Raw genomic sequence first — 14460 nt, forward strand, 5'->3', positions numbered from 1 at the left:
CCCATGGATCCAGACTTGATGTACACACCATCAATTGCCATCTTGCCATACTGATCTCTCTCCTAAGCCACATGCCACATGCCCAACTACCTTCTGGGCATCTGCAGCACCTCAAACTCAAAAGACCCAAACTGAATGCCTTATTACCCACTGAAGCCCACCCTTCTCGTTTATTTCCTATGTCAGTAAACAGCACAATTCAAACTGGTCATCCAAAATCTGGCTGGTTTTGGTCATCCTAAATCCTTCCCTTTATTCTCCAACCTATCTCCAGGCAATCACCAATAATCAACACTCACTGATAGAGGTAAAATTGTCAATAATTTTCTCTCTGAAAAGTCTTTTTTTTTTTTTTTTAAGATTTATTTATTTATTTATTTGACAGAGAGAGACACAGCGAGAGAGGGAACACAAGCAAGGGGAGTGGGAGTGGGAGAAGCAGGCTTCCCGCAGAGCAGGGAGCCCAATGCGGGGCTCGATCCCAGGACCCTGAGATCATGACCTGAGCCAAAGGCAGACGCTTAACGACTGAGCCACCCAGGCGCCCCTCTCTGAAAAGTCTTAAAATCAGCTCCACTTCATCTCCACCACGATGAAGCTCACTGCCTTCATCATTTCCTGTCTGGATTAGTGCTATATCTTCCCAATTGGCCTCTCTGACCTCCAGTATTAGGACCTCTACTACAGTCTCCAAACTGTGAGCAGCATCATTTTTTTAATTTTTATTTTTTTAAAAGATTTTATTTATTTATTTGACAGAGAGACACAGCGAGAGAAGGAACACAAGCAGGGGGAGTGGGAGAGGGAGAAGCAGGCTTCCCACTGAGCAGGGAGCCCGATATAGGGCTTGATCCCAGGATCCTGGGATCATGACCTGAGCCGAAGGCAGATGCTTAATGACTGAGCCACCCAGGCGCCCCAGCATCATTTTTTTTTTAAATGCAAATCCGATTGTGTAACTCCACTGCCTAAAATACTTCAATAGAGCCCTGATATGCCATTCACTTCACTCATGATGTTACTTCTGCTTCCAATCGTGCTGTTACCTCTTTTCTTCCGTTGTCCACTTAATGAATTCTTTCGAGCCTCTGTGGAACTCCTCCCACAGAAAGCTATCCTACACTCTCCCACAGCTAAGCGCTTTCCCTTCTTTGTAAGTCTTAGATCTCTCTCGGCACATACGTCTCTCTGCGCTGTGAACCCCAAAGGGCAGAACCGTTACCTTTTGATTTAATGTACTTGACAAAGATCTGTGTGAAAGGAGGAAGGTGGATGTGAAGACAGGAAGATAGCAAGGCAAGATCTGGGCATGCTTTAAGCACAGTAATTGGCTGCACATAGGTATATAATCACTATGATTTCAGGAGTAAACACCAATCATAATTTTTAACCTTCTAAAACTAACAATGGAATTAAATTCTATGAACACTCTGAAAAATATCTGAACAGACTCAAAAGGACTTTAAAGTCACAGTGTTAACAGTAAATAAGATACTATCATAAAACCATTTGAGAAAAAACATTTACGCCTCGTTTTGTAAATGATTATAATTAACACTTCAACTGCACTCACCCTGGGATACCTCACTGTGTATCTGTCATCCTATATTACAAACTATCCTGAAGTAGGAACATTCTAAGCGCCCCACAGATGGCAAGAAGCCTGCTGGCACCCTGAGAAATCAGCAAAGGGCCAATCTGAATGTGCCCCACTTCACAGGCCCCCTGGACTCCCACCTTCTTGGACTAAGTCCTCTGCAGTATTAACTCCATGCTCTATGAGCTTCTGGCAGTCATCTAGAGGTTTAATAGTTTCCTGTTCAATCGTGTCCACCTCTTGCAAAAGGGTCACCAATCGCTCATCCAGGAGCTTCCCAAGGGTTCCCTTTAAATCATTAAAATGCTGTTTGAGGACATCTCTTGTCTGTGATGCACTCTCTTTGATCTGAAAAGGAAGAACATAAAAACACAGAATCAGAATCTCCAGAAAAGGCTAATCCACAGGCATGACCCCTAATCCCAAGGCACTACACAGTGGTCATCTTCCATTTTGTTGACAAATCGAATGTGATTCATTTGCATAAACCAGCAGAAATGCATAGTACTGGCCTTCAGGGAAGACAGAATGGGCTCAAACCGTGGTTCCACCATTCACAAACTACGTCAATTTGGTCATGTTAATTAAGCACTCCACACCTCAATTTCCTTATTTGTCAAATGAATATAATGCTTACTTCATGGAATTGCTGTTAATAGGATTAAATAATCTGTATTATACTTGGTAAAATAACTGGCACATTGTAGTTCCCAATGAAAAAATATTAGAAAGTATCATTATCCGCACAAAGTTATTCTTGGCAACAGTATGTTTCAGTACAAAAAAATTTAAATTAGGAGGGGATTAAAATTCATTTTACTGAAAAGTAGTAAATAAATGGTAAATCAGAAAGCCATAGTATAGGAGCGCCTGGGAGGCTCAGTTGTTAAGCGTCTGCCTTCGGCTCAGGTCATGATCCCAGGGTCGTGGGATCGAGTCCCGCATCGGGCTCCCTCCTCAGCGGGGAGCCTGCTTCTCTCTCTCCCACTCCCCCTGCTTGTGTTCCCTCTCTCGCTGTGTGTCTCTCTGTCAAATAAATAAATAAAATCTTAAAAAAAAAAAAAAAAGAAAGCCATAGTATAGGGGCACCTGGGTGGCTCAGTCAGTTGAGTGCCTGACTCTTGGTTTCAGATCGGGTCATGATCTCAGGGTTATGAGATTGATCCCCATGTCATACTCATGCTAAGTGTGGAGTCTCTCCTTCTCCCTCTCCCCCTGCCCCTCCTCCCTCCACTCCTCCACGCTTCCCTCTAAAATAAATAAATAAATAAATAATAAATAAAAGAAAGCCATGATACTAAAAAAAAAAAAATCACCTAATGGATAAGATGCCCTCATTATACTAGGAGACAGCTAAGAATTTATTTAAAATTCAAAGAGGCTCATAGAAGGCAGAGAAGTGTTCATGAAAACACATCTCTGGGACAATACTTTAATCTTTTTTGAGTCATGTTCCTCTTTGCAAATCTCAATGAAAGGTTTACAGACCCTCTCTTCCCAATAAAATGAATACTCCATACCCTAAAGAAATTAATTCAATTTCAGAACTTACAAATTCCCTCAAATCTCAACCATGGCTTGCCTGCAGCAGTAATTCTGAAACTTGGTTTGCAGAAGAATCATGTAGACTGCCTGATATAATTTAGATTGCAGGGCTCCATCCTAGACATACTGATCCAGAACCTTCAAGGAGGGCTGGAGTGTATGGATGGAGTTCTCGAGTTTCACAAGCACACCTGTGATTCTGCAGCCCACACTTTGAGAAACGCTGCCATCAGGTCCACAGAGCTCAGATTAAGAGCTGCTGTTTTGGGAGACAGGACAGGGAAATCTTTACAGCTCACACTTATTTTGGAAACAAACCAGCTGTCTACACAGATACAACACTTTTTTTTTTTATTTTTAAAGATACAGACAACACAATTCACTCTCACTTAACAGGAAAATTCTAAAAGCCAAATAGCTGAATCAAAGCAAACACATACTTTACTTTGCAGATATTTATCATATTAGTTTCATAATGACATTATTACATTTACTACTCTAACCCTTTTGCTAACTTTATCTTTCCAAGAGTGTTTGAAGTCCAAGAAAATCCACAAAGCACAGGATTTCCACAGTTAATAGAGAAATTTAGAGAGTTTTCCATCTATTCTCTAATACTAAATTTAAAAAGCAGAATCCAGAGATTGTGTCACAACCATGTAAAAACAAAAGATGTCAATGCTCAAGGAGTACAAAAAAATACAGGGGAAAAAAAAAGGAACAGTTTGATTGGCTGAAATGGATCATGGAAATAACTTGTTCTCCTTTTGACAGTGATGTAACTTACAATAGTGTGTGTGCAGTAAATGGAGGAATTCCTTAAATCATAAAGAAACAGAGAGACCCGGGGCGTCTGGGTGGCTCAGTCGTTGGGCATCTGCCTTTGGCTCAGGTCCTGATCCTGGGGTATGAGGATCGAGCCCCGCATTGGGCTCAGTGCTCCACAGGAAGCCTGCTTCTCCCTCTCCCACTCCCCCTGCTTGTATTCCTTCTCTCACTGTGTCTCTCTCTGTCAAATAAATAAATAAAATCTTTAAAAAAAAGAAAGAAAGAAACAGAGAGACCCTAATATAAGTTTAATTGTTAACTAGTCTCTGTACTATGGAGCGTCTATGAAATAAATCCAAACCAAAATTTAAAAAAGAAAAGGGAGGGGGCCATACTCAAAACTTTCAGGTTCATTACTTACCTGTGGGGTCCTTAAGACTCAGGCCCTAACATACATAGCACCTGGCAAATAAATGTTGAATAAAAATGAAGTTAACCATGTACATGTTTAAGACCTTTTTAAAGAACCAGGGAGAGCATGACTTATGATTTTTTTTTAAAGATTTTATTTATTTATTTGACAGAGAGAGACACAGAGAGAGAGGGAACACAAGCAGAGGGAGTGGGAGAGGGAGAAGTAGGCTTCCCGCAGAGCAGGGAGCCTGATGCGGGGCTCCATCCTAGGACCCTGGGACCATCACCTGAGCTGAAGGCAGACACTTAATGAGAGCCACCCAGGTGCCCCTACATGCTTTATGATTTTGATACATCACCTGGGATATTGTTAGAAATGCAGACTGTTAGGCCGCACCCAGAACTACTGAATCAGAATCTACATTTTAAACAAGATCCCCAGGTGAATCACGATAGACCTTACAGATAACAAAATAAATGAAGACATGTTGAAGCACCGTAATACAGTTCACACCCCCACCACCAAGAGGCAATTCTGCAGTTGAGAAGTATACCAATGAAGTCCCGTCTCACTCTTTAACGGATACGGCATACACAGGAAGCGCATTGGTTAGGTAAAGTCAATTTCCTCTTTAGAAAGAATTCAAAAGCTCCAACAGTTTCAGAGCTCAACTATGTTTTGTTTTTGTTTCAGAACCTCAGAGGAAAGAAAAAGAGGAAGTATGTGCACATAAAGCAGTGAGAGGACTGGGCAGGGGAGACTCCATTTCCAAATGCACCTCCTACACTTCCATTATAAACGTAGTCCCTTTCGTTCATAGAATACCAACCATTGCTGTTTCATTTGCTTTGCTTGATGAAACTAAACCTCGGACTTCACTGCTGAGTGGTTTCTTCTTATTTGATGTGGTACCACGGTCCATGTGTGCCCTGTCAGCTCATTAACTTCACAATGACTCTGAGAGGTGGTCTCTACTGTCTACATTGAAGAGGGTGAAGCTTGAAGAAGTCAATAACTTTCCCAAGGCTTCACAGTGCCAGAAATAGTCTGACTCCAAGGCCCATGGCCTTTCCACTTTTCCCATTTTCAGGAGTTCCCAGGAAAACCTAGAAATTATGTACTGACTGCAAACACTTCCTGCTGTAACTTGTATTTCTTATCCTTGCATCAAGAATCATGTGGTAGACAACCACACAGCCCCAAATGCTATCTAGCCATTCTAGGGCAAAACAACTGCTACAGATAGTAACAAAGCAGATTTAAGTAGAATACAAATGATACACAACTCAAGGTCTTAAAAAGGAAACTGTCATATACACTGTTTATGCTGATTAATAATATTCAAACCAATTTTCCACTAAAGCGTCTACTGTAATGGACCATTAAAACTTACTTACTGGGGCACCTAGGTGGCACAGTCAGTTGACCGTCTGACTCTTATTTAGGCTCAGGTCATGATCTCAGGGTCATGGGATCGAGTCCTGCATCAGGCTCTGCACTTTGTGCAGTCTGTTTGGGACTCTCCCTCCCTCTCCCTTGGCCCCTCCCCCTGAGCGCATGCATGCACGCACACTCGCTCACACGCACGCACACTCTCTCTAATAAATAAATCTTTTTAAAAAATAAGTTACCTTTACTGCAGTTTAATCTAATCCCTAAGCAACTGTATTTTGAAGTTTTAACATGAGGATGAGTTCACAAAATGCCAAAAAGTCATCAAGTTTACACATCAATACTAAGGCTTGCAAAAGTCTAGTAAATACATACTTCATAGCCCTCCAAGACAACAGTGACTGACATATTTTCCTCCAGAGTTTAGCTACTAACAAAGTCATAAAACCTATGTAGAATTTGACTTAAAACATCTGTGGTCTTCAGTGGCAATATAAAGTTGCTATATCAATATAATACAATAAATATAACAGCGTATTTTAGAAAATTAAGTAACCACAATCTCCTCTAAAACATGCATTTTTATGACTTTATAGAAGAAAATAATTTTTATCCTTCAAGTTTAAGAATTTATTTTCCCATTTGGTAATAGGAAACTAAAACGATTTCATTTTATTTTTACGATTTTATTTTTAAGTAATTTCTACACCCAACACCCAACATTTGGGGCTCAAACTCACAATCCTGAGATCAACAGTCATATGTTCCACCCACTGAGCCAGCCAGGCACCCCAAAACTATTTTAAAATTAGACACTGGCTTTAAACACTTAGCTAACAAGAATATAATAATCAAAAATAAAAGTCAAAGTAAACATATAAAATAGTCAACTGAAATTGAAAAAGCTAACCAAAATGTTTCTTCTCAGTTCATGTGACATATACTACATTAGCTACTTGTCTTCACACTGACACTAAGACATTAGTCACTAAAAATAATAGATAATGATGACGATGGCAATAATAATACAGCAACAGCTATCATCTACTGAACACCTACTGTGTGCCAGCTACTTACACCCATGGTCTCATTTAAATGCTACCACAACCCTATGAAGAAAGCATCTGTAGATGAGTAACATACTGGAGTCAGAGAGATAAACATGCCCACATCAGAAAGCTAGTAAAGTGACAGAGAATTTGAATTGTATGACACCCTTATGGACTCATAAGTGCTGCCACATTTCCATCTTGCCTTTTTTTTTTTTTTTAATGCCTATTTGAAAACATTCAGAAAGAAAATCCTTATTATATGATTTGGCAGTCTGTTATGTTAGTGGCCCCCAGTGAACCACGAAGCACACATCCTAATACTCTATCATTGTGCAGTCCTCTCCCTGAGAAAACAGCGGGGCTGTGATGAGTACTTGCAGGCCTAAGTGCATCGCTCAGAGTGGAATGGAGGCTGTGCCAGCTCTAGGTCTAGCAGCCTGGCAACCACCACTCTTGCACTTTTGAGGGTCCTGATCCACCATGTAAGACGTCTGGCTACCTTTCTGGAGAGTGCAAGGAGTAGACGAGTGGGAAAGGTGGGAGGAAGGGAAGAAGACTGGCATCCAGGTCCAGCCATGCCAGCATTCCAATGGAGTCCTGCAGCCACTAAGTCTCCAAACAGATAAGTGAATGTTCTTTCTTGAACATTCCAGCCTTGGCTGCCATCTGACTGCAATTACATGAGTGCTGCCAGCAAAATCAGAAGAACTGCCCAACCAAGCCCCAGTCGATCCCCAGCAAAGTAAGCAAATAAGATTGCTTTTTAAGCCGTTACGCTTTGGTACAGTTTATTATGTAGCAGCAAATAACCAAACCATATGATAAAACAAAAGTTTAATTCTTGATTATCTGCATTAATGAATAGGGTACATATAATCAAGACCACGGACAATCTAAAAAGAATGTCTGCAAAATTACACCCACAACATTCATAACGGCATTCATTCAATATTTATTGAGATCTAGTATATGCCAGGAGCTGGGGTTATAAAGATGAATAAAGCATGGGCCTAACCTCAAAAAAACTGTCATTCTGGTAAAGGAGCTAGTTGCATGCACATGTAACTACAATAAAATGTATTAAGTTCTTACATTAAGTGGGAGAGCCACAAACTGCCATCTGAGCTCAAAAAGGGCATTCTGCTGGGAAAGACATTTAAAGAGTAAGTTACCATTTGGAGAAGTAGGGGAGGGGATGTCACTTTGAATAACAATATTTATTGGTATTATTATTATTGGTAATATTTATTCAGCACTTTGTATGTCCCAGGCATTTAAATATATTCCTCATCTTAATTCCCACATTGGCCAAGCAAAGCAGGTACTATCCTTATCCTCACTGTACAGATAAGGCAAGCTGAGGATCAAAAAAAGATAAGTTTCTCAAGATCTCATGGCTAATAGGAGCAAATGCTAACAAAGTAAAATAACTGAAAACATAAGTGGTCCATTTGGCTTTTTAGATCATAAATTAGCCACATTATTTATCAGATGTAGAGTGATAATAGTTTTTCTCCATCAAAATTTTTTAAAGATTTTATTTATTTTTATTAGAGAGAGCAAGAGAGAGAGAGAGGGAGAGAGAGAGGAGAGAGAGAGGAGGGGCAAGGGGGAAGGAGAGGGATAGAATCTCTATCAGACTCCGTGCTGAGCACAGAGCCCTACACGGGGCTGGATCTCACAGTCCTGAGATCATGACCTGAGCCGAAACCAAGAGTTGGAGGCTTAACCAACTGAGCCACCCAGGCGCCCCTTTCTCTATCAAAATCATATCTATACTACAATTACATTGAAAAAAATATCTACACAGAGAAAACCTGGGCACCTCTGTGACATTCACACACTTTTTAACTAACATCACAGATTTTAACATTATTGATTCAGAATACATGTTTTAATTCTCATCTATATCCTTCTCTATTTCAAGTGAGTGTTGGACTCAATAAGCAGCTTTCAGAGTGCCATGTTTAAAGATGTTTGTGAAAAGACTTATTTGAGAAAAGATGACTGAAAAGCCAATGTAAACATGTGGTCTTCTGCACACAAATATGTGTTCAGCTTTTTCTCCCCACCCGTGGCTGTTGATTATTTAGTTTTGCTTCTAGAGCATTGCTTCTAGTATTTTGGCATACCTAAGTCAATACATCTCAGCCTACCGCCAACAAATGCTCCATAAGTTACTAAATGCTCCATATAATACTAACCAAAAGAAAAAAAATGGATACAAAGTTGCATATATAGTAGTCCCTTAATTTTGCAAAATAATATGTCTAGAAGGATACACCAAAATGTTAACAGTGGTTGTCAGTAAGTAGTAGAATTATAGGTTATTTTAAAATTATTTCATCTGTTCTTGGTTTTTCCCAGCTCTAGATTTAACCTTTCCTTAGGACACTATGATAAGTACTATTACAGTAACATCATTTTCAGACAGATTTTTGGACTGTTTTGAAAATGGGTAGCAGAAGGGGAAGTGGGAGATAAAAGAAGCAATAATAGCGTTCTTTTCTTTGCTGAGCTACTAAGACTTCCTGCCTTGGTTTTCTGAAATAATTTTTTTTCCCCTGCTGACTTCTAGATCTGTCCCAGTCTTTAACTAGTATGCTATGTGTTTTCAAACCCCGTGGGAATAATGATCTATAGAAGACATGGTATTATACATTAAGAATATCAAGACTGCTAGTTGAATCTTCAAAAAATTGTCTGAAATCAACTATTAAAAATTGAAAAAATACTATGAAGACAAAGGGTCATATTACAGATGTTAAGACATGCTAGAACAAGTGCTAGCTTATGTCAATTATTCACTTGTATATCACTGTATAATTATCTAACAAACCTATGATATTTCAAATGACATTTTGTTTTGTTTAAAGGAGGCTCTAAAAAAATAAATAAATAAAGGAGGCTCTATGCCCAATGCAGGGCTTAAACTCATGACCCCAACATTAAGATTGCAAGCCCTACCAACTGAGCCAGCCAGGTTTTAATCTTGAGGATAAACAATGGCAATTTATAACAACACACTTATGGTTAGATTAAACTACAGAAATCAGTAGAGAACTGACAAATTGGTAACGGTATACTCTAAGACAGTGTGCCTCAATTTTTAATGTGCATACATATCACACCTGACAATCCTATTCAAGTGCAGATTATGATTTAGTAGGTCTGGCCTGATTCTTGCATTCTTCGCAAGCTCTCAGGTGATGGATCACATTTGTGGTAGCAAGGATCAAAGGGACACTACTGCCAGAGCTAGGCAGGCTCCTCACCAAATAGTATCTTAATTAGGTAACAGGATCTGGCCCTTTACTCTGAAAGAGCAGAGACTTGCTTGATCTCATCAATGCCCTGAGAGACACCGAATCACACTAAAAGGCACATGAAGGCCAACATGTTCATTTTTGAGCATGAATTATAACTGTATACAGACTAGAACATGGGTATTTCTCATTGTAGGCACCTCCAGTGCCTCAAACTAATCCCCCTTTGATAATGTACAAAGATGGGGTTTCTGGACCTGCAAAGCTTAAGGATTAGGCCCCAGACAATGGCAATATCATCCAGGCAGTATCACTCTATGAGGCGCACCTGACTGGCCAGCTGACATCACCATGTGACATCTCGATCAGCTATCTCTACTTACAACGAGCCGGAAAGCCAACCCCGTACAAATAAACAAGTAATGAAAACACAATGGAAGTGAAATCTAAAAATGAGGACACAAGAATTTAGGTTTTTCCTATTTGTTTTGTTTTTAAGAGCAATACTCCAATGACCCACCAACAAGGGAAGAATAAATCCATGAGAGCACTAGTCTATTTCCCTCACCATGGTATTTCTAAGACCTAGAAGCATCTCTGACCCACCCAATAAATATTTACTGGGTGAATGAACAAATGAGTATTTAAGGAGAGTGGGTGTTAATTTCTTTGGTATTTACATCTTAGTACCAAGGATTCCAGGGAACTAGAGAGAGCTATTCTTAATTATTTCAACAACATTTAGGCCAGGCTGGCTGTAAACATGATCTGATTTCCTGAAGACAATGAACATATCTCTCTAGCCTTTAACTTATTTAAACAGTTGGAGTTAGAGACTACCCATGCATTCCTGCACAGCACTTCCTTTTCTGTAAAGACAGAGGGTAGGGCCTAAACTTAACCACAAGAAGAGAAACTGCCACATGATGGCAGTTGTTTTTGACAGAATAACAAAGTATTTTTACTCTTCTCCCTTCTAGATTTTCATAGGCATGGTTTCTTAACATGAGACAAATTTCGTGAGAGACTTTTAAAGTGTAAGAAGCAAAAGCAAAGACTAAAAGGATGCCAAGTGCTTGAAAGAGTTAAACAGTTTCCATACAACCCAGCAATTCCTAAGTATATACTAAAAGAACTGACAACATATCCACATAAAAACTTGTAAATGAATGTTCACAGCAACATTATTTATAAGAGCCAAAAAATGAAAGTAATCCAAGTGTCTATCAATTGATGAATGTATAAATTAAATGTGGTATATCCATGCAACAAATATTACTCAGCCATAAAAAGAATTGAAGTGCTGATACATGCTACCACATGGATGAATCTTGAAAACATGCTAAGTCGAAGAAGCCAGTCACAAGGGACCACATATTATATGATTCTATTTATACAAAATGTCCAGAATAGACAAATCCAAATAGAGAAAGTAGTTTAGTGGTTGTCGGTATGGGATTTCTTTTTGGGGTGATGAAATGTTCTGGAATTAGGTAGTAGTGATGGTTGCACAACTTTGTGAATATACTGAAATATGGGGCACCTGGGTGGCTCAGTCGTTAAGCATCTGCCTTCGGCTCAGGTCATGATCCCAGGGTTCTGGGATCGAGCCCCGCATCGGGCTCCCTGCTCAGTGGGAAGCCTGCTTCTCCCTCTCCCACTTCTGTGTCCCCTCTCTCACTGTGTCTCTCTCTATCAAATAAATAAATAAAATCTTAAAAAAAAGGAATATACTAAAAAATGCTGAATTGCACATTTTAAGGCATGAATTTTATGGTATGTAAATTATATATCAATAAAAAAATCATATGCCAAAAGGAAATAAAATCAGCGAGTAAAAAATATACACAAAGGGGAGCATCTCTCCTCTCTGCTCATCCTTCCCCCATGCAAAATCTTTGACTAAAAAGCCAAATAGTAGTTATTCTGAAAATGACTGGAACCCTAAAAATATCCTAACCACCAAACAAAAGCAGCTGCTTATTTTGATAACATTCTTGTAACATGGACCTTCCTTAGCATCCAAGCTGACAGAGGACTTATTCTACAAACCCAAATGTATAAAATCCACTAGAATTAGCTTTGAGGAGAGACGCCTTGTAACTGGCACAAAACACAATCCAGTTCACAAAAGAGAACTACGCTATTAGTCTAATCAGAAGGCAATGTCATCAGGGACCTAACTGTGATGGATGTTCTCTTGGTGTTTTCTGTCTCAAGCCTGAGACAATGGGCCTCAAAAGCAAAACAAAAACCCATACTGAATTACACTAACTTATAGGAAAGTATGTCCTGTATTTACATTATTGGATATAAAATTTAAAATACAGGTCTAGAAACTGAATTCTAAGCCATTCAGAATGCAATCATACTAAATTTGTTAAGTGAATTCAAAATTAACACAAGAAATTAGTAAGTACTACTCTCAGGTGCTAAACTCATTCATTTAGTGTCAACTTTGTTTCTTAGTTGCAGATGCAGTTAAATAAACCTGCTCATATGGAAGATATCTTAACTGGCTGAAACATTAATCATATAATAAGAGATAGTTTAATCTCTTTCGAAACAATGTCCTAGATTTAGAACTTCTATTTCAAAACAGCAGAAGGAATAATGCAGAGGTTTTCAAATTGAAATCAAGATGAATGCATTGGAAGGCCATGAAAAGCATTCATCAAACTGGATAACCATATCTAGATTTTGCTCCCAGTTTTGCTACTAGACTACAGAATAATGCCTGGCCTACAGGAGCTCTACAAGGTTTTCAAAATATAGAAAACTCAGAGCATGCCAAGTATTCTTTTTTTTTTTTTAAGATGTTATATATTTATTTATTAAAGAGCAAGAGAGCGAGAGAGAGAGAGAGAGAGAGAGAGAGAAACAGCATGAGAGGGGAGAGGGTCAGAGGGAGAAGCAGGCTCCCCGCTGAGCTGGGAGCCCCATGTGGGACTCAATCCCAGGTCTCTGGGATCATGAACTGAGCCGAAGGCAGTCGCTTAACCAACTGAGCCACCGAGGTGCCCGTCAAGTATTCTTAATGGTGAAAATATCCAAAGGTACTGTTTTCACAGCACTATTCTACCAGTTGTACATTTTCAGATTCTGTGCTGCATGGGAGTTACTAGAACGACAATATAGATTACTATCAAGTGTGGGTGCTTGGCTGGCTCAGTTGGAAGAGCATGCAACTCTTGATCTCGGTGTCATGAGTTCCAACCCTACACTGGGTATAGAGATTACATAAAAATAAAATCTAAAAAAAAAAAAAGATTAAGTGTGATATAGAAAAATCCCACTCACTCCAATGATTCCAGTCAGACGAAACCAAACTCGCTCAAAAAGCATTTATGAAGATCCTGTGTTAATAACTGCTTGAGGATTATCTGTCCCATTACACACTGGCAGTGGGTTATATCTTTTTTCTGTATATGTTCCAGGGTGTTCCTATATCTTTGATAACCATGTCCCCATAGGACAGATAATGCTGTCATTTGAAAGTATAGTTAGCTTTTCCTTTCAGCACTCCTTTCTTTAAATCTTTTTCCATTTCCTCACACTTTTGTATCCTATCCCTCAAGTATTTCAATTTCCTTCTTTTGCCCTTCCAACACAACTCCACCTTAAAAATTCTAAGCCATCTAGAATAGGGTTATGTTAAATGGTTTTTTTTTAATGCATTCAAGATTATATGAGATATTAAATACTACTCTCAGGCATTAATCCCATTCATTTAGTGTTAACTCTATTGCTTCTCAATTACCCTGTCTCTGTCTCTTTAGCCCTCCCCTTCCAATATCCCATTCAGGCTCTCTAAAATCAGTCTCCATCCCCAAGGCAGGTTTTCCCAAAGAATCTCCACCTCCCCCAACTCTCCCCAGTCCTCAGTGCCCTCTGTGACGACGCCCTCGGTTTTTGCTCTGTTCGCTCGCTCTCCCCAACCTCCACCCCAATCCCGATCACCGCCCCACACAGTTTAGGGAACGCCCCCTCACACTCTCCCTCGATCCCCCAAACTTGTCTCTTCGCCTTAAGACCTCTCCACCCCCACTCCCCCCAGCCAGCACCCACCTCCTTAGTTCCCAGACCCTGCTGGGTCTCCCTGCACCTTCAGAGCCTCCTCCCTTCTTCCGCCCCTCGCAGCCCTCGGAGCCCTCCACCCACCCGCCGGGCACCCCGCGCCCTCCCCGGGGCCCTCAGCGCCCCTGCGGGCGCGGCCCTCCGACCTGCCTCCGCGCCTCCCGCAGCCCCTGCAGCCTCTGGCCCAGCTCCCGCCGGTAGCTCTGCGCCGCCTCCACGTTCTCCCGGGCCTCCTGCAGCAGCAGCTCGGGCTCCAGCTCCATCGCCCTCTCGTCCGGCCGCACGGCCGGCGGCTGCGGGCGCGGTTTCCCCACAGTCCCGGGCGCCGGCGAGCGGCCCGGTTCGACC

General features: G+C 40.6%; 1 protein-coding gene across 1 annotated transcript in view; it reads right to left on the reverse strand.

The window, feature by feature from the left end:
- CRLF3 (cytokine receptor like factor 3) overlaps positions 1-14460 on the reverse strand; it is a 36511-nt gene extending 22051 nt beyond the window's left edge. The window contains exons 1-2 of the mRNA XM_035027777.1: positions 14259-14460; positions 1738-1945 (exon numbers count right to left, since the gene is read on the reverse strand). Coding sequence (XP_034883668.1) covers positions 1738-1945; positions 14259-14375 — 325 coding nt within the window. The 5' untranslated portion in view covers positions 14376-14460. The remainder of the gene's footprint in view (positions 1-1737; positions 1946-14258) is intronic.

Source organism: Mirounga leonina, unplaced genomic scaffold (genome assembly GCF_011800145.1).
Source record: "Mirounga leonina isolate KUSES-001 unplaced genomic scaffold, KU_Mleo_1.0 Mir_200, whole genome shotgun sequence".
In the NCBI taxonomy this organism is placed as follows: domain Eukaryota; kingdom Metazoa; phylum Chordata; class Mammalia; order Carnivora; family Phocidae; genus Mirounga; species Mirounga leonina.